This window comes from Corythoichthys intestinalis, chromosome 2, assembly GCF_030265065.1.
Source record: "Corythoichthys intestinalis isolate RoL2023-P3 chromosome 2, ASM3026506v1, whole genome shotgun sequence".
In the NCBI taxonomy this organism is placed as follows: Eukaryota; Metazoa; Chordata; class Actinopteri; order Syngnathiformes; family Syngnathidae; genus Corythoichthys; species Corythoichthys intestinalis.
Genome location: NC_080396.1, coordinates 787,065 through 811,913, shown reverse-complemented (window position 1 = coordinate 811,913; position 24,849 = coordinate 787,065). Strand labels below are relative to the sequence as shown.

Genomic DNA, 24,849 nt, shown 5'->3' with positions numbered 1-24,849 from the left:
ATCGGATTTATAAATGATCCACTTCTTTACGACTTGTCACGTTCAGACCGTCAAGTTAATGCCTCACTCGACTCGGAAAGACACGAAAAAGTTAGATTCGTGCATTAAGACCTGCGGTATGAACCTAGCCTAAGTTTGCTCTCGGCTCCCTATAAATACTTCATACTGTATCTGAAGGTAATTTTGAAGTTATCTAACTTGGTCAGAAGTGGAAAGAGTAGCCAAAAGTGTTACTCAAGAAAGAGTAGCGTTACTTCAAAATAATATTAATCAAGTAATAATAGTCATCCCCCCCAAAAAATGTACTCAAGTACAAGGAAGAAAGTGTCAGTCAAAAGAATACTCAAGTAATGAGTTACTGCTTACAATATCCGATTAAAAAAAAAATTTTTTTTCAAGCGTTATTTTTTCTCAGCACAGCATAATCTATATGAATTATTATTATTATACTGTACAATAACCTATTACATGACCATATTAGCCCCCCCCAAAAAAACATTGAAAAATCATTGAATTTCGACTAGAAAAATCGACAGAAATGAATCACCCATACAAAGAGCATGAGTGCCCTCTAGTGGAGAAAGCATTATGTCAAAACGATCATATCTCCATTTTTCCGTGGCCTATCGGTGCCAAATAAAATCTGGGAGAGAGGTTGAAATCGGCGCTTTCGAGTCATGTTGACGGCAGTGCTTTATACGAAAGTTTTTTTATGGCACTTTAAACAGGCCACCTGATTGAACAGGCCGGCATAATCATAGGACTTCCGACTGCAAGCTTACGTGTGGTCATGTGACTGTGTTGTTACGTCTGATTGGTATAATGGGAGCTGTGATTATTGCTGCGACGTTTCATTGGGGATATTGGTAGAGTCGAACTGCTCTGGCAAAAAAAAAGTCAACTCTATTCATTTAAACGCATATTTTATTTATATTTATTCTATAATATGTACAGTAAAGAGGAAAAATGACTCGAGCAATAGTAACATTTCTTAATACAGATCTACTCAAGCAAAAACTAAGATGTAGTAAAACTACTCTTAGATGTACATTTTACTGAAAAAGTTACATTCACTTTGTTACATTTACTTGAGTAACTGGTTATTACGCACCTCTGATCTATGTTCAATTTGATTCCCCCAGTTGAGTATACATTATAGGTATGTTTTTTAATGATTTCTTTTCTGCCTATTAATTTCTGGTATGAAAGTACAGCCTTTAAATAATGACCAACTCCACTCACTGCCACAACAGAAAGATGTTAAGAGACAGATTGAGGTCATGCTGAATTTAGGTCAGAGGACATTTTGTCAGCAATTTGGCATGTACAGTGTAATCTCTGTTCAAATCTGGTGCTTTGCAAAGTCCTTTACGCACTCTAGTTCAGACTATTTTAAGCCATATTGATCCTGGATGTTCCGAAAAAATGTGTTAATGGGAAAAAATGGTTACTTTACCTGTTGAAGCGGTGCTATAGGTTATAAAAGTGTCATTATATGCTTCATGAAAAGTTTACAGTTACATGTATAATCACTCTACTGGATGCAGCAGGGCCTTTTTTGGGGCACCGGCTGTCATCCCATAAATAAATGCTGTCGGTAAAGGGATGTGAAGAGAAGAGTACTGAATGTGACCCTAAATAAGGACTGTTTTCATGGTCAATACTTTTTTCCACTGCTGAATCTTCTTACCTTCCCTTCCTTTATCTTGTTGCCAATGATATGTCTCCTCTGCTGGATGATGTCGATCAGAGTGTCACACTCGTCCAAGAGCTTGCCCTCCTGCCGGGATGCATTCACCTGTGAGGGAATCCATCGTGTGAGGTACTTCCAAGTGTTTCTTTGACCTCGGTGAGTATCCTGTGGAGTAAACCTTTAAACACTTGCGCATTGACTACTTTATTATGGTAATAGTGAGATGATGGAGAAATCTCATTGAGGGATACTCCAAAAAAACATTTCTATGATTTTATACGTAGGTAGTCATTTCAAAACGGGTCTACGTCTAAAAGAAGAATCTTAAAAGGCAGTTATTTCCAAGCAAGCTATGGGGTGAATTTTACCATTTTGTGAACAACTGCGTGAGCAGAAAAAGGTCCGTTTTTGAACATACAATTGATATGTAATTTGTGGGTTTCGTCATTCACAAACTATAATGACGACGCCCGCGATTCACTAAAATTACGATTAAAATTAGGAATAATTCAATTTAAACTGTTTTTTTTGTTGTTGTTTTTTTGTGGCTGACTTGACCATATGGGAGAGGTAAATGACAGATTATTCACAAAGAACATATTATGTCCAGCTAAAATATGACTGGCTGCTGCATCCAGGCAGAACATCATGAAATCAATCATATTGGTGCAGGTTATTACAAATAACAGCACAATTCTTCTCTCAGTGAATCACTTGTATTCTTCGTTCTACACTAAAAAGAAACTATTATATACTAAATAAAATAACCTAACTATGTTCACTAATGACAATAACTTCTTCTTTTCAATCAATAACATACGCATCACCCCTTCCAGTCAGGTTAAGAGTCTGGGTGTCATTCTCGACAAACACGCTTTCCTTCCGCTCCCGTATCGACAATATTACCAGGTCAGCCTTCCTCTACCTCCGTAACATCTCTCGTCTCCTTCCTTCACTCACCCGCCGTTACTCTTGTCTGCGGTCTAGTCACCTCCCGGATTGACTATTGTAACTCACTCCTCTACGGTCTCCAAAATAAATCGCTCCAGAAACTGCAACTCCTCATACGAGATTCTCCTCTTTACCTTCAAAGGATTATAAATCCACCCTCTTCTGTATTAGCAGAGGCGCTATGAAAGTAATGTATTTTTATTATTACATGACCATTAGTTTTCAATGAAAGGGTTAATGCACCACCACGTAAATGCTAATTTACCATAACAAACAATGGCTAATTATTGGTATTAAGTCTGAAAACGGAATGGTTACTTTATGTCCATCCATCATCTTACGCTTGCTCCGGGGTCGGGTCGTGAGGGCAGGAGCTTTAGCAGGGAAGCCTAGACTTCCCTCTCCCCAGTTACTTCAACCACCTCCTCTGGCGGGATCCCAAGTCCTTCCCAGGCCAGCAGAGAGTCTCTCCAGTGTGTCCTGGGTCGTCCCCGGGGCCTCCCGCCGGTGGGACATGCCCGAAACACCTCTCCACGGAGGCGTCCAGGAGGCATCCGAACCAAATGCCTGAGCTACCGCAGCTGGCTCCTGTCAACACGGAGGAGTAGCGACTCAAAGCAGAGTCTCTCCCAGATGATCTAGCTTCTCACCCTATCTCTAAGGGAGAGCCCGGACACCCTGCGGAGGAAACTCATTTCGGCCGCGTGATCTTGTTCTTTCGGTCACAACCCACAGCTCGTGACCATAGGTGAGGGAAGGAACGTAGCTCGACTGGTAAATCGAGAGCTTCGCCTTTCGGCTCAGCTCCTTCTTCAGTACTACGGACTGATGCAGAGTCCGCATTACTGCAGATGCTGCACCGATCCGCCTGTCGATCTCCCGCTCCCTCCTAGACCTCACCCGCGAACAAGACCCCAAGATACTTGAACTTGAACACTTGGGGCAGGATCTCATCCCCGACCCGAAGAGGGCACGCCACCCTTTTCCTTCTGATGACCATGGGTTCGGATTTGGAGGTGCTGATCTTCATCCCAACCACTTCACACTGGACTGCGAACCGCTCCAGTGAGAGTTGGAGGTCACGGCTTGATGAAGCCAACAGCACCACATCATCTGCAAAAATCAGAGATGCAATACTGAGGTCACCAAACCGGACCCCCTCAACGCTTCGGCTGGGCCTAGAAATTCTGTCCATAAAAATTATGAACAGAATTGGTGACAAAGGGCAGCCTTGGCAGAGTCCAACCCTCACTGGGAAGAAATTTGACTTAGTGCCGGCAATGCGGACCAAACACTCACACTGGTCATACAGGAACTGAACAGCCCTTACCAAGGGGCTCGGTACCCATACCTGGTTACTTTATGTGTTTTCTATAAATACATGAGAGTAATTCTTTTTGTTTGATGTTTAGTTGACATTTAACTTGAACTTGGAGTGGCATTGACCAGTTTAAGAAGAAAAAAAATGTTGCCTTTTATTGCTGCTGAGAAAAGAGTTGTGTGCACTCTCTATTTAGTGTTTTTATGGTGTTTGAACACACACTTCAAATAAAAAAAATGGTCCACATAGTCAATCATGTGTCAAAAAAACATCTCACTCTGAAGGAATCTGGCCTTTGAGCCAGATTGCCAGAATCATGCCAGCCAAACCGCCGGACATGCGCTGGCGCAGATCCAACAACCCGGGCCAGAGAGACCCCGACAAAGGCCAAGCTCCTCGTGTTCACCTTAGTCTTAACCCCTTGTACTGACACCATTTTGAAAGCTGGAAAAAGGCTTCGAAGCAGAAGTTGGCAATTTATTCAGGTCGACAGCGATCATACAGTACAGAGGGACCCAGGCGAGGATCAAAGATCATATCACAAGTCAACATAAGGTTCCCGAGAAAAAATGACCATGCTTAGTTAAACGTTCAGTCTTTTGAAGGCTCTTGTGGGGTGGGCAGGAGGAAGGGTGTGTTTGGGCGTTGTTCAGGATTATTGTCTGTTTGTGGATTGGACAGAAGGATTCGGGAGTTACTGTAGTCAGGGCAACAAGGGTTATGGATTTTGCCACCTCGGCGTCGAAGGGGCTCTTGGAGTCTTGTCAGTCGTGTTATCAGTTGGATATCGGGCATTCTCCATTGTTCCTTGTGTTGGGACAGGGCGACCCGCCTTTTGTTCTTGACTGTCCAGGAGAACTGATTGCGAGAGTTGGTAGTGCAGACGTGGGCTTGTAGATGTCAGTGTCAATCTTGCTCAGTCAGTTGCATGACGCACACGTTGGGCTTCCGTGATAAGAAGGGGTCATGTATCTCCTATGCCCTATAGTCTGCTTGTTTTCCTTAAACTATGCTATAAGTGCTATTTATTTTATATTGGGTGTGTTAGAGTAATCAGTCAAAGAGTAAAAACGAGAAACAATACTATTCCCTGATTGATTATATTACGTGTGTTAGAATAATGCAAACAGTTAGACGGTGCCTACGAGAAACTCGTATCTCATTCATCATGACATAATCATAACATAATCTCAAGTTCTGTTAATGAACATTTGTTACATTGAAATTTTAACCTAAGATTGTTATCAGGATTACAGTATTGTGTAATATCAGCAGGAAGTGACCCTGAAACGCCTACTGTTTGCATAATAATGCCACAAAATAATAGAAAATGTCTTAGGTGTTTCACTGCCACAGCAATGCTACCATTGCAATTTCTCCAGAACTTGCATTTTTTAGCTGTTATATAACATTTTCAACTAATGGGAATTTAACCAGTCTTTTGGAAAGGTCATTTTAAAGTTTAATGTTGGGTGACATTTACAGATTGCTCATCCTTGCCTAAAATTGTTGCCATAGCATCGTCGAGCTTCCGAAGGGCAAATCTTGATCCAAAAAAACCAGTCTTGGAGTGGAGTTAAATTGTGAAACATTAGAAATGCTACACCCCCAACGAAAGGGAGCTTTAGTTTCTCCCACGCCGTTGGTATGCCGAGCACATTGTCGTAGTGTTTAATGACTGCTGGCAAAGACTACTGGACCATATGACAGAATGTAGCATCAAGTGATTCATTTAAACACTGAAAAAAAAGAAGGAAGGCGTTCAACCAATTCACAATGCAGATGAATTGAGCTTTGTAATAAAGCCAATGAGGAATACCAAAGGCGCCGGAGGGACTGTCAGTGCAATGAATTTTCTGTGTGACCCGGCATGTCATTTCAAAGCCTAACGACAACATGATTCAGATGGACTCTCCTTAAGCTATTTTAGGAGTACGGAGCGCGTGAACAGTAATGTACAGGGGCAGTCGGAGAGGACGGCGAAGTAGGACAAGTGTTTTCCACCCTTTGTTTTGTGCATCATTTATTCATGGTTGTTTTTCTTCTTTTGGGTAAGTTTCAAATTCATGCATCGTCAAATCTAGCGAAACTCGCTGTTATTATAGAACTTTGACGAAGCACAATAAAAGGCCACGCCAGGCGAAGATGCCGCTCTCCATTAGCGCCAAAGCTGCAGTTTAAACCCAGAGGCGTTGCTTTTTTAAAAAGCTTCTTTGAGCGCCAGTGTATGTAATGTCAGTGAACAGACTTAGAGCAGAGCTGCCAGATTAGTATAAGTGCTACGCTGCCCTTGGTTTTTTATGTATGTTAAACCATAATGCTATTGTAATGCATGAATGAGTCGCTCTATATCTGCGCATCAGGAACAATGAACACGTTTTTGCGCATTCGACGTCAGCTAGACAATATACATATCACTACCGGCTGGGTTGCCAGATCGGAATCACACCATGAAACCCTAACACTTCGATAAAAATGACAGGTCGACTGATATGGGGTAAAAAACAACAACAAAAAACAAAGAACCACTACAACAAAATCAGCCATTTCCCGAAGTCTTAGGTCAATTTTTTGAGGCCGATAACCTTTTTTTTAATTTTTTTTTTTTAATTCAATTCAATTCAATTCAATTCAATTTTATTTGTATAGCCCTGAATCACAACAAGGTTGTCTCAAAGGGCTTTGCAGAGGCAATATGATACACAATCAGAAACAGCAAATGAAGCAACAAAGATGAATAAATAAAGTTCAAGTCCTGGGTATCCCCCATCCTTAGACCCTCCATGTCGGCAAGGAAAAACTCCAAAAACTCCAGTCTTTGGGAGAAAATGAGAAACCTAGGGAATACCACAGTCAGGAGAGATCCACTCCCAGGACAGATAGACAGGAAGCCCCAGGAATGCTAAAGGGAATTAGCAGGCCAAGTTACAGTCTGTAAAGATGGATAAAGGGAACCACGGACTTATTTTACTGAAACAGCCTTTCCAACATTGTTCAAAACAATTCTTAAAAAAATATCTAGCATTATAATTATAGTATACTACTACATATAATAATATTATAATAATTATTCATTGCCATTTATCATAAAGAGTGTCATTTTAAAGCTATTCTTATTCTGAATCTGTAGTATTATAGTATTTACATATTATAGTATTAATTCTGAAGTATGTCGGATTACCTGCATAAATCATTATTTATATGACGAACATGATGTGATTTTATTTTGAAATATCCACCGGAAGTACATTCGCTAAAATGCTAACCGTAAGCTTGAAAATCCACAAAAAAGTACTTTTCGTCATTGCTTGTAGTGTCACTAATAGATTTTTTTTCTCATTTTTTTCCTTTGCAAATGCTATTAACCAGCGATTTTTCAAATTTGAAGTGTTACCTTTTAACTGCAAGTTTGCGTTTTGGAGAAGACGGCCAATGTTTTATAGCAGGCTAAAGTGGGTTGTGTTTTTTTCCCCATTAGTCTCAATGTAGCAATGCTAACGTTTATAGTGTTTAATATAGATGTGTTTCCTTATTTTATATGTCTGAACTGTAATTCTACGGCGCGTTGATGACCAATAAACACCTGGAAGGAACTGGAGTCTCATATGCCATCTACGCGCACGCATGCACACACGCGGTGATAAAAAGCAGCCGTGAAAATGACCGCCTCATTTTTATTTACCTTGCGATAAATGGACTCATTGCGTATCACGACAGGCTTAGCAACTTCAATAAAAGATCTCGTTAATTAGTTGGATGGACTTGCGATCTGCAAGTGTCCAACATTCTCAACTTTCCACGCATATACAGTGCCTTGCAAAGGTATTCGGCCCCCTTGAATCTTGCAACCTTTCGCCACATTTCAGGCTTCAAACATAAAGATATGAAATTTAATTTTTTTGTCAAGAATCAACAACAAGTGGGACACAATCGTGAAGTGGAACAACATTTATTGGATAATTTAAACTTTTTTAACAAATAAAAAACTGAAAAGTGGGGCGTGCAATATTATTCGGCCCCTTTACTTTCAGTGCAGCAAACTCACTCCAGAAGTTCAGTGAGGATCTCTGAATGATCCAATGTTGTCCTAAATGACCGATGATGATAAATAGAATCCACCGGTGTGTAATCAAGTCTCCGTATAAATGCACCTGCTCTGTGATAGTCTCAGGGTTCTGCAGAGAGCATTATGAAAACCAAGGAACACACCAGGCAGGTCCGAGATATTGTTGTGGAGAAGTTTAAAGCCGGATTTGGATACAAAAAGATTTCCCAAGCTTTAAACATCTCAAGGAGCACTGTGCAAGCCATCATATTGAAATGGAAGGAGCATCAGACCACTGCAAATCTACCAAGACCCGGCCGTCCTTCCAAACTTTCTTCTCAAACAAGGAGAAAACTGATAAGAGATGCAGCCAAGAGGCCCATGATCACTTTGGATGAACTGCAGAGATCTACAGCTGAGGTGGGAGAGTCTGTCCATAGGACAACAATCAGTCGTACACTGCACAAATCTGGCCTTTATGGAAGAGTGGCAAGAAGAAAGCCATTTCTCAAAGATATCCATAAAAAGTCTCGTTTAAAGTTTGCCACAAGCCACCTGGGAGACACACCAAACATGTGGAAGAAGGTGCTCTGGTCAGATGAAACCAAAATTGAACTTTTTGGCCACAATGCAAAACGATATGTTTGGCGTAAAAGCAACACATCTCATCACCCTGAACACACCATCCCAACTGTCAAACATGGTGGTGGCAGCATCATGGTTTGGGCCTGCTTTTCTTCAGCAGGGACAGGGAAGATGGTTAAAATTGACGGGAAGATGGATGCAGCCAAATACAGGAACATTCTGGAAGAAAACCTGTTGGTATCTGCACAAGACCTGAGACTGGGACGGAGATTTCTCTTCCAACAGGACAATGATCCAAAACATAAAGCCAAATCTACAATGGAATGGTTCAAAAATAAACGTATCCAGGTGTTAGAATGGCCAAGTCAAAGTCCAGACCTGAATCCAATCGAGAGTCTGTGGAAAGAGCTGAAGACTGCTGTTCACAAACACTCTCCATCCAACCTCACTGAGCTTGAGCTGTTTTGCAAGGAAGAATGGGCAAGAATGTCAGTCTCTCGATGTAGCTTGCAGCTGTAATTGGAGCAAAAGGTGGCGCTACAAAGTATTAACGCAAGGGGGCCGAATAATATTGCACGCCCCACTTTTCAGTTTTTTATTTCTTTAAAAAAGTTGAAATTATCCAATAAATTTTGTTCCACTTCACGATTGTGTCCCACTTGTTGTTGATTCTTGACAAAAAAATTAAATTTCATATCTTTATGTTTGAAGCCTGAAATGTGGCGAAAGGTTGCAAGATTCAAGGGGGCCGAATACTTTTGCAAGGCACTGTATGTTTATGGCTTTTTTTTTTTTTAACCCTTCATTATGAATATCATGTGATTAACTCAGTATGTAAATACATACTAAGTTGATATGATATTCATAATAATAATACGACAATAAAAATCTCCCGATCCCCCAGCCCCCTAAAAATGTTCTTCGCCGAAAGGTGAGAGATTTTCATGCCAGTGAAATCTGTTATTATAAACACATAAAATATTGCCATTGATTTAAAAATCTATAATATTTAGTACATATTTTGACTTACGGAGGGCGCCATGTTTTATGGACGCTCGGGGTGATGACGTCGATTGCTACTGTCACTCGATGACACCGGGTTACTGCAATTCCTTCTACGCGGCGAGATGTCCACCACATGCACTCATTGGTTAAAAGCGGCTAGTACTTACTATCTGTGTTTTTATTGAGTCTTTTATTACCTTACTATTTGCATGTGTTTCCCTCTCATACTTTTAAGCATTGTGTTTTCTTGTAATAGCTCTAAAGCAGATTGTTGATCTCTTGGCTACATTAGTCACGTAGCACAGTTAAACCTCCCTTATTCGATATTACTACGTTGAAGTATTTTCTTAAAGGCATCTTTTGTATGTTCTGTCTGTATGCATCTAAACAAAACAAGCAGGGTAGTACTTTGGGCTTTAATTTCGCCGGTGTAGCACAGTTTGGCATCACTGGGTTTTTTTTCCTACTCTCGTCTCGTCTCATCCCGTCTTTCTTCTTCATTTTGCTTTTGCTGCTTGTTTTGTGATATATCAACAGCGCTGTCCTCCTCATTAATGTTCCTCTCGGGTTCAAATTGAAAGGGTTGAACAGATGACACGTTTATGTCGCCGGAGTCGTACTCTGGAAGCCCGGCAGCGTAACCATGTGACTTCGCCACCCTGCGGCGTCAACAAAAATGGCGACTTACTAGTTAAACAAATTTTACAAATTGTATAAAACCAAAAACATCACGAGGGGGTTTCAATATAAAATTAGTTTAACATATAATAACGTTTCTCTTTTAAGAACTACATTTTTTTCTGTCAGTGGATCCCTTTAAGAATGATTCATTATTATGAATTATTAGTTATTTTATTTTTTTAAAGCACGTTGATTATGAAAGACAATTGAAACACTTATTGCATAAATGTATACAAGATTTTTTTTTTTTTTCTGCTGCTACTTCTTTTTGTAGCACTGGCCTGTAGGTGGTGCAAAATCACAATTAACAAAGATCATCACTCAAACAGTCAACATAACAGTTATTGCATTATATTGGCCTGATATATCAGTCGGCCAATATATCGGTCGACCTTCATGAGAAAGATCATTCAAACGGTGAACATAAGTTTCCATCCAATGAACTCTGCTATATATCGGCCGATTTTGAAACAAAGACCATGTATCGGTTGACCTTTAGAAGATGTAAGAAAGATCTTCACTCAAACAGTGAACACAACAGTTATCCTATTTAAGTATATCTGTAATACTGAATATTACCTGCCCATCTTGAAAAAAAAAAATCCATATATTAGACTGATACTGTACATCGGTTGACCTTCATTAGAAGGATGGTCATCTAAACAGTGAACATATCACTTATCCAATTGTATCAGCTGATATCATCCGATCTAGAAAAAGATCACATATCTGACGGTCTATACATCAGTTAATTAGAAAGCTTATCACCCAAACAGTAAACATAAGATATCCTTTTATATGGTCAAAAAAACAATCAGGAATCGTTGCTATTTTGCCGATAGGTATCATTAGAAACGTCTACAAAAAGGTTAAAACTATTATATTGTTTTCATCTCAACAAACACAATATTTAATCATTATCTAGATATTTATTCATTGTTAAACATCAAAATAAATAAACTTTTTTCCAGGGCCGATTCAAAGTGCATTCTAGGTAAATATTTCTCTTGAGATTGGTGTCAAAAGCAGATGCAAATCCACCTGTCACGAGGAATTGATTGGAAACAAACCAGAATACGCAACAAAACAAAACTTACTTCAACATTACAATGCATCTAATGGATTTTAATGTTATCTCTTTTTTGGAATTTGACTGTGTACCTACAAATCAGAAATTATATGCAGTTCATCACTCCAGATGTTGGGAGGCGATAAATACCAGATATCATTAGAGCAGTGGTCTCAAACCGGTCCTCAAAGGGCCGCAGGGGGTACTGGATTTCATTCCAACCAAACGAGACAAATACCTTTTCACCAATCTGGTTTCTTACAAGTGTAATCAGTTGATTGCAATCAGGTGCTGCTTATGTTAGTAGAAACCTCATTGGTTGAACTGTTTGTGCTGGATCTGTTGGAACAAAAACCAGGACCCACTGCGGCCCTTTGTGGAGTCGGTTTGAGACCGCTGCATTAGAGCAAAGAAGATGCTCCTCTAAAGCAGTGTCGCGGAATATTAAGGTGTCGAGATAAAAGTTGAAAGTATTTCAAATAGTTCCTTACAAAATTGCAAAGTTTTGTCAACCCATCCAATGCATTTCTCTCCCATTTCAGGTCTTTGAAAAGAGCCCAATTGGGCAACCCTGACTACTGGAAACTATTTCAGTTAAGAACTCTAAAGACAGGGTGTCAAACTCAGTTTGGCCAAATATATTAACACACTGGCTGCCATTGATGGCGCTACACGTCCATTGGATGTCTAGTCAATGGCACTGAAAGATGAGCATCTACAGCCGTTCCCCCCAGTTCAAGTGAATTGGACATCTATAGTTGTCAATGGCAGCCAATGAGTTAATTTTGCGTCACTTCCTTGTCATTTTAGGGTACGTACGGGTCTGTATCTGTTCATTGGTCACGTCCCGCCGATTTTGTTTCACTTTCTGTTGGTTTTGGAGAGTTTTTGGGTCACATTCTTGTCGTCTGATTCTCATCTTGTCAGTCCAAAACTCATCTCGTTATGTTTTAGTCTCGCAAGACCAGTAGTGGACAGAGTACTCATGTTTTTTTACTGAAGTAAAGGAACAGATACAGGTGCAAAAAAAAAATTACTTAAGTAAAAGTACAAGTATTGAAATAATAATTTGCTCTTGTAAAAGTACTTGCTTTTACAAGTAAAAAGTAAAAGTATTTTCTCTTGATGAAAAAAATGTAATTATACGTATATATAATATATATCATTGACTTAATAATATATTGACGGGACATGGGGCCCGGGGCTGACCAAGTAGAAAAACAAGAGCTTTTTACGTTGAAAATTCTTGTGAATAAATGTTTAAATCCCTGAATTCTTTATACAACTGAACGTAAAACAGTCTCGATTCTTGGTTAAAAGCAAAAAACAAAACAAAAAAACGGGTGGTTAGCATTTGTTTTACGTAAATATGTCATATGTGTTACTAATCTTTAAGCCACTGTGGTGCCACCTTATCACCACAAAGAGCTTTTTACGTTGAAAATTCTTGTGAATAAATGCTTAAATTCCGAAATTCTTTATAGACATGAACGTAAAACAGTCTCGATACTTGGTTAAACGCAAAAAAACGGGCATTTAGGATTTATTTTGACGTAAATATTGCGACTTATGATGCCAATGCCATAGCAGTGAATTTCTCTTATTGATTTTTTTTTTCTCACAACGTTTAAAAATGCATGCATGTTATGAAAAATATAATAATTAACTTGAATCCTCGAACAAATCACTCCTGAGATAGTCCTTCGTGTTTGAATGCGGTACAGCTTTCGTACTTTTTCAACCTAAATCCGGCATTGGATCGCTTCATGTGTTTGAGAATAACTGACCGACTGAAGCGGAGTGTGGGACGGACCCCTACTTGAAGGCGTGGCGCAGTGTGTTGGGAATTTGTCCCGTCAAAATTATTATGAAGTCCATGTATAAATACATACAGTACATACAGAGATTTGACTCATTATTCAAAGAATAAAACAGAAAATTCACTGATTGCTGTTTTATTATAAACTGTGCAGAATGGGGAAAAAACAAGCAATAAAATGGACTGCACTGTAAACAGAAAGTTAAGAAGCACAAAACTCCAAAACTTAGCTTAATGGCGGATTGCAAGCAACTATCAGGTGCATACCGCCACCTACTGTACAAGAGTGTGGTATTTATTAGCCAATATCTTGTTTACCTGCCTAATCTTGCGTGTACTTGTGTTGCTGCCCCTAGTGCTCAATTACAGTATAGTTGCATGTAGATCACCGATTGCACCAGAGGCATGAAAACGAAACAAACAAAAGTAACGTGTATTGCAGGCGACAATTTGAAAAGTAGTGGATTAAAAAGTACAGATACCTGCTGTAAAATGTAGTAAAGTAAAAAGCACCACTTCATACTTGTACGCACGTAAAGTACAGATACACAAAAATGAACTAAAGTACAGTAATGAAGTACTTGTACATTCCACCACACCGCAAGACATGTTTATCGTCTCGTCATTGCCATGAAAAAAAAATGTTATTTTCGTTATCGTTGACGAAAACAACAATGTACAGAATGAATGAGGTACAAGGTGCCTGTCAGGCAAAACAACCCCGTGGGCCGGATTGGGGGCCAGCACCTTTGACACCCCCGCTCTAAAGAAGTAAACAATTGTAAAAGCTACATATCTCAGCATTTACTCATTCAATGCCATTGACTGCAATCGAACTATTGTTGCCAGCTCCTCCCAGTCAAAATAGATTGGACGTCTCTTGCCGTCAATAAGTTCATTTATGACATAAATTGCCCTTACAATAGTAGTTAAAACAGTATACAATGTAAAAACAGTTCATTTTTAGAGCAACCCTGGTTTTACTATCACCGTCAATAGCAGCCAATGAGTTAATCATATAGCCCGGTAAATCTTAATGATGTAATAACTCACCTCCACATGTTGACAAGTCTGAATCAGTTTCCCCATGAGCGACTCCAGCTCGTTGTTCCTCTTGATCAGATTACTCAAATTGGAATCCAAGGCTTGCTGGAGAAAAAGACCAAGTCGACATGAGTGAGAGAAGGAATCCGTCCAACAAAAACAAGAGCAGAGCTTAGCCAACTAAGTTTAGAGAGCAACTCGAGCGCTTCTTCACTAAACAAAAACACTTTCAATGGATTTTTGAGCCTGTGCAAAGAGGCTACATTTGAGTTTGAATGTGCATTTTCATACCTCTGCACGAGGGTGATAACCCTCATCCCTGCACTGCCTTCTCATCCCGTCTCGTCCCGTCCCGTCCCGTTTGAGGCTCACACACAGTTGCGCTCTAGTACAGCATCCGAATGGGACAGCCACTCCAGTGAGCAGCAAGCCATGCGCAAACCCGGCCAAGCGGCAAATTAGGCATCAAAAGCTTTTTTACCCTCCTACGAGAGCACGCAGCGCTCGCGGCTAACGAACCGGCAAACAGGTGACAGCACGTCAGCGCTGTCCTCCTCCTTCCTTTTTCTTGGACTTTCCCACCCCCTTCTTCTTTTCTTAGATCAACTCCATACTTGTCATGAGCAAGGGCATAAGCTGTCTCCTTTACTTCCGAGAGATTGCCAAATCGGGTGTGTTTAAACCGATTTGATGTCATGTCTGTCCCTTTTTCTCTCAAATAGCTCGTGCTATTTTAATCAAGCTAAGAAAAGAAACCATTTCTTATGTTTTTCTGTTCAGTTTCCTTATGAAACTGGACAGTAAGCACACCACTAAATGGATGGGATTTGTGTGGTTGATGGGCGATCCTCGTAGGGAGCTTAAAGGATGGCCTTAATACCACGCTGGCAACTAAAAGCAGAGGAGGCACAAAGGTTTTCTTTGAAAGCCATGTGAAATTGTTCCTTACGGCCTTATCAATGTGTGCTTTGCGGGCGCTCGATGGATGTGATGAGGAGAGACCGAGATAAGCCCAGAACGCGACGAGAACAACGCCATAAAAATAAAAGAATGTATTTTGATGGTAACTTGGCGTGTAATGCAAAAGCTACCATCTATAACGGGGGTCGGCAACCTTTTTGGTGTGGAGCAGGGGTGAAAGTGGGCGGGAACGGTCAGGAACGCAGTTCCGGTGTAAGATTCAGGGCCGGAATGCTGTTCCGGTATACGGTGCTTTGATTCCGAAAATATAACACCAACTGTCAAAACGCTATGTAAAAAAACACACACACACAAGTGTTAACAACAAGCATAATAAAGTGCTTGTGTGGCGTCATCCGTTTCCACCAATATTTATCATGTATTTTATTCCACGGATGGCATGGAGGTTTCCCCAGCTGCTGCAGTTATCCGAGTCTGACGATGACGAGACACGTCAATGTGCGAATGCATGCAGCAAGAAAAACGCCTGGACTCATTTATCCATTCAAATGGCTGACACCAATGGCAATCAGCAGAGATAGTTTGCTCTGATTGGTTCAAATGTGCATGTTTTCTGAAACAGCAAAAAAAACACACAAAAAAAAGGGGGGGGGGGGGCAATGCAACAGAAAATGGATCAAATCTGTAAGAGAAAGGAAAGAGTTATGGTGGCGTATTTATCATATTTAGTTTTATTTGCTCTGATGGGGAGGCTCAGAACATCTTAGCTGTCAATGTGCACTTTGGACTTATATTTGTTCATTTATGTTAGGCTACTTATTCATTTCCTTATGATTTAAAAAAGTCAATGTTTGGGCGATCTTCAAAATGTATTAGGCAGAGTGAAATGGAATGTAAGTCACTTCTACTTATTTTTCTGAATGTATGTTACTTATATCTTTATTATTAAAAAGCACAACAAAAAGTAAATGTTTACATTATCTTCAATTTTAATATACATCCTATGTTCTTAAGTAGTTAAAATTGAGATTTGGCATTTAGAATGTGAGGAAATGAGGGAAAATAAAAATTAGGAGACGGAGGTGGGGATTATAGCGGTTTTTGTTAAATTTTATTTTGCAAATCATTGAAAAAATACAAGGGCAGTCAAACGATTAAAAATTTTAATCGAGTTAATTACAGCTTAAAAATTAATCGCAATTCAAACCATCTATTTTTCTGTCAATTATTGTTGGAATGGAAAGATAAGACACAAGTTGGACATATACATTCAACATACGGTACATAAGTACTGTATTTGTTTATTATAACAATAAATCAACAAGACGGCATTGACATTATTAACATTCTCTTAAAGTGATCCATGGATAGAAAGACTTGTAGTTCTTAAAAGATAAATGTTAGTACAAGTTCTAGAAATTTTATATTAAAACCCCTAATTAATGTTTTTGTTTTAATAAAATTTGTATAATTTTCAATCAAGAAAGTAGCTCGCCATTGTTGATGTCAATATTTACACAATGCTCATGTGGTGCTGAAACCCATAAAATCAGTCGCACCCAAGCGCCAGCAGAGGGCGACAAAACACAAAAAAACTTAAGTAACAAGTGGACATTACACTGTGCTGTCATTTTAATCTTTCTGAGCGGGACATGTGCGTTAAATACGTGAAATATTTTAACGTGATTAATTTTAAAAATTAATTGCCGCCCGTTAACGCGATAATTTAGACAGCCCTAGTAGAAACGCGTTGAACTTTTGTCTTATTTGCAGTCTTTTTTGAAAAATATGTGAACCATGAAATACTTCTCACATTTCTGCATAAAATCACCATCAAATGTGAGCTGATCTTTGTCAAAATCACACAGATGCAAAAACAGTCTCTGTTTTAACTAAAACCGCACCCAAGCATTTATAGGTTGTCATATTTTAATGAGGATAATATGCAAACAGTGACAGAAGGGGGAAAAATAAGTGAACCATCACATTTAATACCTTGTGACACCCCCCCCCCCCCCCCCCCCCCCCCATTTGGCAGCAATAACTTCATCCAGACGCTTCCTGTAGCTGCAGATCAGTCTGGCACATGGATCAGGACCATCTCTACAAAACTGCTGTACTTCAGTCAGATTCCTGGGATGTCTGTCATGAATCGCTGTCTTTAGGTCATGCCACAGCATCTCAATGGGGTTCAAGTCTGGACTTTGACTTGGCCACTCAAGAACATTTTGTTCTTCTGAAACAAAAAAGTTGATTTACTTCTGTGTTTTGGATCATTGTCTTGTTGCAGCATCCATCCCGTTTTTAACTTCAACTGTCTGACAGATGGCCTCAGGTTTGCCAGCAAAATATTTTAATTCATTCGTACATTAATGATTGCAGGTTGTCCAGGCCATGAGGCAGCAAAACAGCCCCAAATCATGACGCTCCCTCCATTATGCTTTATGTTGGGGATGAGGTGCTGATGTTGGTGAGCTGTTCCATTTTTCCTCCACTTATGACGTCATGTGTTACCGTTTCATCAGTCCACAAAATATTTTGCCAAAATTTCTGTGGAGTGTCCAAGTGCTTTTTTGCAAAAATTAAACGAGCAATAATTTTTTTTTTTTAGACAGCAGTGACTTCATCTGTGGAGTCCTCCCATGAACACCATTCTTGGCCATAGTTTTACAGATACAGTAGTTGAACTGTTCACAGAGATATTGGACTGTGCCAGTGATGTCGGTAAGTCTTTAGCAGACACTCTTGGGTTCTTTTTACCTCTCTGAGTATTGTGCGTTGAACTCTTGGCGTCATCTTTGGTGGACGGCCACTCTTTGGGGGTGAAGCACCAGTGCCGAACTCTCTCCATTTGTAGACAACTTCTCTGACTGTCGATTGATGAACGTCCAGACATTTTGAGATGCTTTTGTGTCCTTTCCCAGCTTTATACAAATCAACAATTCTTGATCGCGGGTCTTCAGACAGCTCTTTTGACTGAGCCATGATGCACATTAGACAATGCTTCACATCAAGACAATTCTTACCAGGTGTGTGTTTTATAGTGGGCAGGGCAGCTTTAAACCACTATCAGTGATTGGGCACACACCTGACTTAAAATGTTTGGTATAACAAAGGTTATAATTGCTCTTTAAGTCTTCTTAGGCAGAGTGTTCACTTACTTATTTTTCCCCCCTTCTGTCAGTTTGCATGATATCCTCATTAAAATATGAAAACTTGTTAATGTTTGGGTGGTTTTAGTTAAAGCAGACACTGTTTTTACATCTGTGTGATTTTGACAAAAATCAGATCACATTTGATGGTGATTTTATGCAGAAATGTGGGAAATTCCAAAAAGCCACTGTATACTCTTAATAATAATTTGCTTGGAAGTTAAATTAAAATGGTCAAATGTATAAGTTTACAGTGAGCGCACACCCAATTATGTCACTTAAATTAAAATGGTCAAATGTATAAGTTTACAGTGAGCGCACACCCAATTATGTCACTTTCTGTTTTCTACTAAAGGAAGTAGAGTCCGGTGAAGCAAGCAACAATGTAGTGTCAGCAGCTCGTCTAAGTTGGTAAAATCGAGCTCTAAATAAGCTTCGTAAGTCACATCGGCTTGTTCACTCGCAGGTCAAAGTGTTCAACGTTGTGTCTGTGGTTTAAAAGTAAAACTACAGTAAACATCAGTGAAACAAGAATTCTTGTGTCTCCACTTGTGAACAACCCAGCATACTGCGTGTAACTTTTTCACCATGCATTAGCATTGATACTTTATTTTATTCATATGAAGTGTAATACATGTTTTTTGGATAGTTATTTTGAGTTTTAGGGTGTATTTAGGAGTAGTTAAAGGGTTAATTCCGATATACGTGGAAATTCGAATTACGTCGCCAACGTAGGAACGCAACTCGTTGATGGGTAATTGTTAAAAGATAATGGATTCCTAAGAAAAACAACACTATAAAGCATGACGATTTCAGTCAACATGCATTTTTCCTGGATGTTTTCCCTCTTCCATCCACCGTCTGGGTTTGATGTTTTTTTCCAAGCGCCTTTGGGTAATTTTATCTCAGAAAAAGGATGGCTATTACCACAATAACCTCTATGACTCTTATCAGACTTTCACTGAAAGAGGAAAGTATCGTAGTTATCTTTTTTTTTTTTTCATTCTGTTGGTGTGTGTGAGGGTGAAAGAGTGAGCGAGAGAGACGTTCCGATATCTCAAATTCACAGTACATCAGAGCAAAAGTAAGAGCCGTGAAATGGGTCACATTTTTTCCCCTTAACTTGTCAGAGTCCAGAATGGAACGGAAAAAAACATGAGTGCCAGGACATTTTGAAGTTTTAATTATAAAAACTGACACGTAAGAGCACTTTGGGACATTTCTAATCAACTTCAGCAAATTTTTGATGGGCCAAATAAAACGAATGTGTTGTCTGGCGTAAATGTAATGTGACTTTTATGGAAAAATGGATTTATTTTCATATGAATGGATGTGAGTAGACAGAAAATGTCGGTTCATTTTCCTATCCGGTAATGGTGCCAATGTAATGTCTCTATATACCGAGTGATTAATTGGCAATCAGTACGGCGTGTAGTCCGTAGGGCAAATCTTTGCCGTGATGAATGGACAAGTGGATGGCGCTTTAATACTTTGACCTTCAGATGATCTCTTCCGATTGCGTTGTAAACTCCAACCGGCGTGCGACACATGTTAAAGGTCATTCATTTCGGAATTGGAAGACATTTTGGCTTTAAAATTATTGAGACTTAAAAACAAGTCTTTTTCGGATTATCTGCTCAGAATTCAATAGTAGGTCATAAAATGGTATTGCTGATGCACCAAAAAGAGAACTGTCTATTCTTTGTGGTGCGTAAAATATGTGTGTTTTTTCTTAGGAGTTTTAAATACTGTACATTTACATTTTGTCTTATGTGAGGAAAATGGTCAGTATTGTGCAAAATGCTCCAAAAAAATCTCGGAAAAAAAGCATCAAGATAAAATCCAAATTCACAGTTCATTTGACATCACGTTGTCAGATGGGCAACGAAAAAATGTATAATTTTAAATGAAATGAATTCATTGAAGGATCCATTTTGGGGGAAAAAATGTTGTTGTTTTTTAAAAACAGCAGTAATTGATCCATTCATAATAAAGACAAATAATTCTAAGTTCAAAACATTGCAACTTCAAGAAGAATCATTCATTCATTCATTTCCTGAGCCGGCTATACTCTTGAGGGGCGTGGGGGTGCTGGAGCCGATCCCAGGTAACTATGGGCAGTGGGCGGCGTACACCCTGAATTGGTTACCAGCCAATCGCAGGGCACAAGGAGACGAACAACCATTTTCACACACACACTCAAAATGAGAGACAATTTAGAGTGTTCAATCAGCCTACCAGTCACGCAAATTCCAAACAGCAAGGCCAGAGCCTGGGATTGAACCCTTGATCTTACAACCTTAAGGCAGCTGCGCTAACCACGCTTTCACCGAGCCGCCAAGAAGAACAATGAAGACATAAATTCAAGTAATTGGGGCCCATGTGGATTTTGTTCCAGGATTCATTTTTTAATCCCGTGGCCTCACACAGCTTAACTTTTTAACTTAACCGGGTCTGATAGCAATCTTTCTATTGCCGTTCAATATCCACCTTCTTCTTTTACCAACACCCAAAACACATACTCTGTGACCTGAGTTAAACTAATGATAACTTTTCAATACCATATTCTTCAGACTCTAAATCGCAGTTTTAATCTTTCATGGTTGGCCAGGGGTGCGATTTATACTCTAAGAGCGATTATTAACACATTATTATATCATTTCACGTCTTATTTTGACACTAAGCCGCAAGAGGGCGCTCAACGCCTGTGTTTCAACATTGGTGATAACTTGTTAAAAACAACAAACTGAGAAGGGTTGATCAAAATGGCACCGAAAAGAAAACCATATTCTGCATATTACAAACTGCAATTATTGAACAATGCAGCCGAAACTGGTAATTGAGAAGCAGAAAGAAAGCTTGGAGTTAGCCAACAAACTAGCAGGTAAACTTGTTAGCATGTCCTTTATGATATAGTTATCTGAATAACTCTTAATTGATATGTTCCGTTAACGTACCTGACGTGTTTTCAGTCTGTAGTTTATGTGTCAAGTAACATTAGCACACTTATTTAGCCTGTTGTTTTTTTATTCTATTTTAAATTGCCTTTGAAGATGACATGTCTGTTCTTGGTGTTGGATTTGATCTAATTTGCCCCAAAATGTGACTTACATATGTTATTTTCGTCTTCGTTGTAAGTTTTTGGGCTGGTGGATTTATACCAAGGTGCGCCTTATAGTCTGAAAAATACCGTGGATGTAGTAACCACGGACACTGAAAGGGTTGGAAAAGAAATTGCAAATGCAGATTTTTTTTTTCCTATCTCATTTGTTGAATTGGCAAAACCTCTTTTTAAATGATCATACACATAGAGTGTATAGTTTCCGCCCAACCATGCAGTTGGTGGGCCATGCTCAATTAAGCCCACTTAACAGCCAGAAGGTTATTAACCTGCAACCTCCTTGAAAATTGCCTTGTTTCTCCATTAATTAACGGCCCCCCATATATGCACAGTATACGTGGCTCTGTGCACACAAACAACACACCAGCATGGCTCAGTGATCATGCTAATTATCTAATAATTCCGCAGATGGAATCATCAGAAAAGGATGGTATCCCACCTGTTAATTCATTTGGGAAAATGTCTTATCTGTTCAATTGATGTTTGGCCATTTTGGGGGGGGGGGAAGGGGGAGAATTTTCATCATTACCGTATTGGCCCGAATATAAGATGGCCCTGATTATAAGACGACCCCCTCTTTTTCAAGAATCAAGTTTGAAAAAAAGACTTTTTGAACACCAAATTCATTTTTATACAGAAAATAATTACAGTACATCTGAAACAAATGATTCTAACAATATACGTATTTGAAAGAAAAAGCATGTTATTTTGCCTCATTCAAATCTTAGTATCTGAACATTTACATATGTAAACTAAAGCGCAATCACATTCGTAAATGAATGGCTTCTAGTTTTTGAAATCTAAATAAACCAATTAGGGCTGTCAAAATTATCGCGTTAACAGGCGGTAATTAATTTGTTTAATTAATCACGTTAAAATATTTGACGCAATTAACGCACATGCCCCGCTCAAACAGATTAAAATGACAGCAGAGTGTAATGTCCGCTTGCTACTTGTTTTTTGTTGTTTGGCGCCCTCGTCTGGCGCTTGGGTCCAACTGATTTTATGGCTATCAGCACCATGAGTGAGCATGGTGCAATTATTGACATCAACAATTGCGAGCTATTAGTTTATTTTTTTATTGAAAATTTTACAAATTTTAATAAAATGAAAACATTAAGAGGGGTTTTAATATAACATTTCTATAACTGGTACTAACATTTATCTTTTAAGAACTACAAGTCTTTCTATCCATGGATCGCTTTAAGAGAATGTTAATAATGTTAATGCCATCTTGTTGATTTATTGTTATAATAAACTAATACATTACTTATGTACCGTACATTGAATGTATATATCCGTCTTTTGTCTTTATCTTTCCATTCCAACAATAATTTACAGAAAAATATGGCATATTTTAGAGATGGTTTGAATTGCGATTAATTACGATTCATTAATTTTTAAGCTGTAATTAACTCGATTAAATTTTTTAATCATTTGAGAGCCCTAAAACCAATCTGTTGTGATAAAACAACAAAATTGCAACAACTGCATTAACCATCAAAGTGAGTTCTAACTGCAACTGTAGTCTTGAAACAAATCTGAATAAGGAAAAACACTGCAATAAAATAATGCAAACTGGTTAAACTTGAGAGTAGCAGAGATCTGTCATGACAGAACATTACTCCTCAAGTTCAGCATTCGCTTCAATGATATCTGGCGCCATCTAGCGTGGTGAATGGGTATAATGTCTAGACCCCGAATGTAAGACGACTCCCACTTTTTCAGTCTTATTTAAAACACTGTCTTATATTCGGGCCAATACGGTACTTTAACAGAGTGATATGATATTAATGATTTCTTTAATCCCTTATAAAATACTGATTCAATCATTTGCTGCCATTGATGGCGCTAAACGTCCAATCCGTTTTGACTAGGAAACGGTGGCAGCGAATGATCGCTGCTAGCCCTCCCAGTGACCAAGCACAAACAATATACTAGTACATTATAGAAGTAATACACCAGAGAACAAAGTGCTAAATAGGTACTGGTATATGTTAACACAGTTAAGTTTTTCAGATAAACAAACAAACTCTCAATTTCACTCCAAATCCCTACCAAGTCCATTCAAGTTTTTCATTTTCAGTATCACTTTTGAACAACTGCACATACTTGAAGTAGAGAACACGCCTCAAGTATAAGTACTATTTACATATAAGACTTGTTGTCCAGAAAATACAGTAATAATTTTTCCATTATTTTAATATATTTTTACATAAATTTGTGCTGCAACGATTAATCGATTCTCAATTAATGAAAAAGCTTCGAATCAAATTTTGCTGCTTGGTGGATTCGGTTAATTAGAGTGGTGTTGTAATGATTTGTTTTGAAAGAGTCTGCACTTAGTGGTTCTTGATTTGGGTGGATAGACTGCCCTCTAGTGTCAACAGTCCATATGACATAGCTCATCTAACATGGCTGAGTCCAGCTGTTCCCTGTTAAAGTGCCTATGACAGCAAAAAGCATGTTTATTTCACATTTCACGCGGTATTTTATGCTCCTGAATGAACTGGACCACGTGGATGTGTGTGTGGAAGCATTGATTTATTTGTTCAATTTTTTTAATCCAGCGCCATAAAAATGAGTGACTTCCTGGATTGACGAAGAATGCCAATGTGATCATCTTCAGTATACAGCCAATACTACAGTATGCAGAACGACTGCGGATTCAGCTGATTTTGCGGACTATTTCGTTTATTTTTCGCATCATGCCAGCCCAATGTGCTGCAGGGTTTTGTTGCTGCACCATGGAGAGGCGTGTCGGCCTTGCTGGGTTTCAAAAAGTTCCCTTTCACTGCGGAGAATGGCCAAAACAAGTCCGACAACTGTGGGACCATAGTGAGGTCAGTAAGCTATGTTTTTTAAATTATGTCAAATATTGGGATCATGGCACACTTTTTAATAGAGAGGTGGCTTGCATTATGTGGGTGAAAATACTCCCTGTCCACCGAGAAGGCCACATGGCTTGTCGCACAACACGGTCGCCGATCGATAAAGGCGTGCCTGCCGAAAATGCGCTTTCCTCAGCTTGGCCACGAGCAGACCCCCGCTCAGACATTGGCCGATTTGTCCGGCGGTCATTTTTCAGCTGCGTCCCCTGCAACGAGCACTCCAGCCCGTCCGCAGCAGGGGAACGACAAGCCGAAACTTGCTCACCGCCGGGGCTGGCCGATCGGTGAAGACGATCGACCCCGCAGCCGTGTACGACATGAGTATGAAAGGTGATAATAAGACTTGAAAAAGCTGCTCGGTTCGGCCGGGGCTGGGAAATGAGAAAAGCTGGACTGACTCCGGTCGCAAAAAATACCATTCGGGAGAGGAAGTCGGCAGTTTTGACCATTATGCAGAAATTTTGCCCTGTCGTACTGAGTAAATGCATTTTAATATTTCATATTCTATTTAGCACAAGACTGTTATTTGTCATGACCATACCACTTATTTA

At 39.3% G+C, this 24,849-nt stretch overlaps 1 protein-coding gene across 2 annotated transcripts in view; it reads right to left on the bottom strand.

The window, feature by feature from the left end:
• The window catches only part of LOC130906135 (E3 ubiquitin-protein ligase Midline-1-like), a 42,377-nt gene that overhangs the window by 16,036 nt on the left and 1,492 nt on the right, over window positions 1-24,849 (bottom strand). The window contains exons 2-3 of one of the 2 annotated variants that reach the window (XM_057820111.1): window positions 14,223-14,318; window positions 1,691-1,858 (exon numbers count right to left, since the gene is read on the bottom strand). In XM_057820111.1, the coding sequence (XP_057676094.1) occupies window positions 1,691-1,858; window positions 14,223-14,318 (264 nt within the window). The remainder of the gene's footprint in view (window positions 1-1,690; window positions 1,859-14,222; window positions 14,319-24,849) is intronic. The other variant, XM_057820114.1, reaches the window with a different exon arrangement.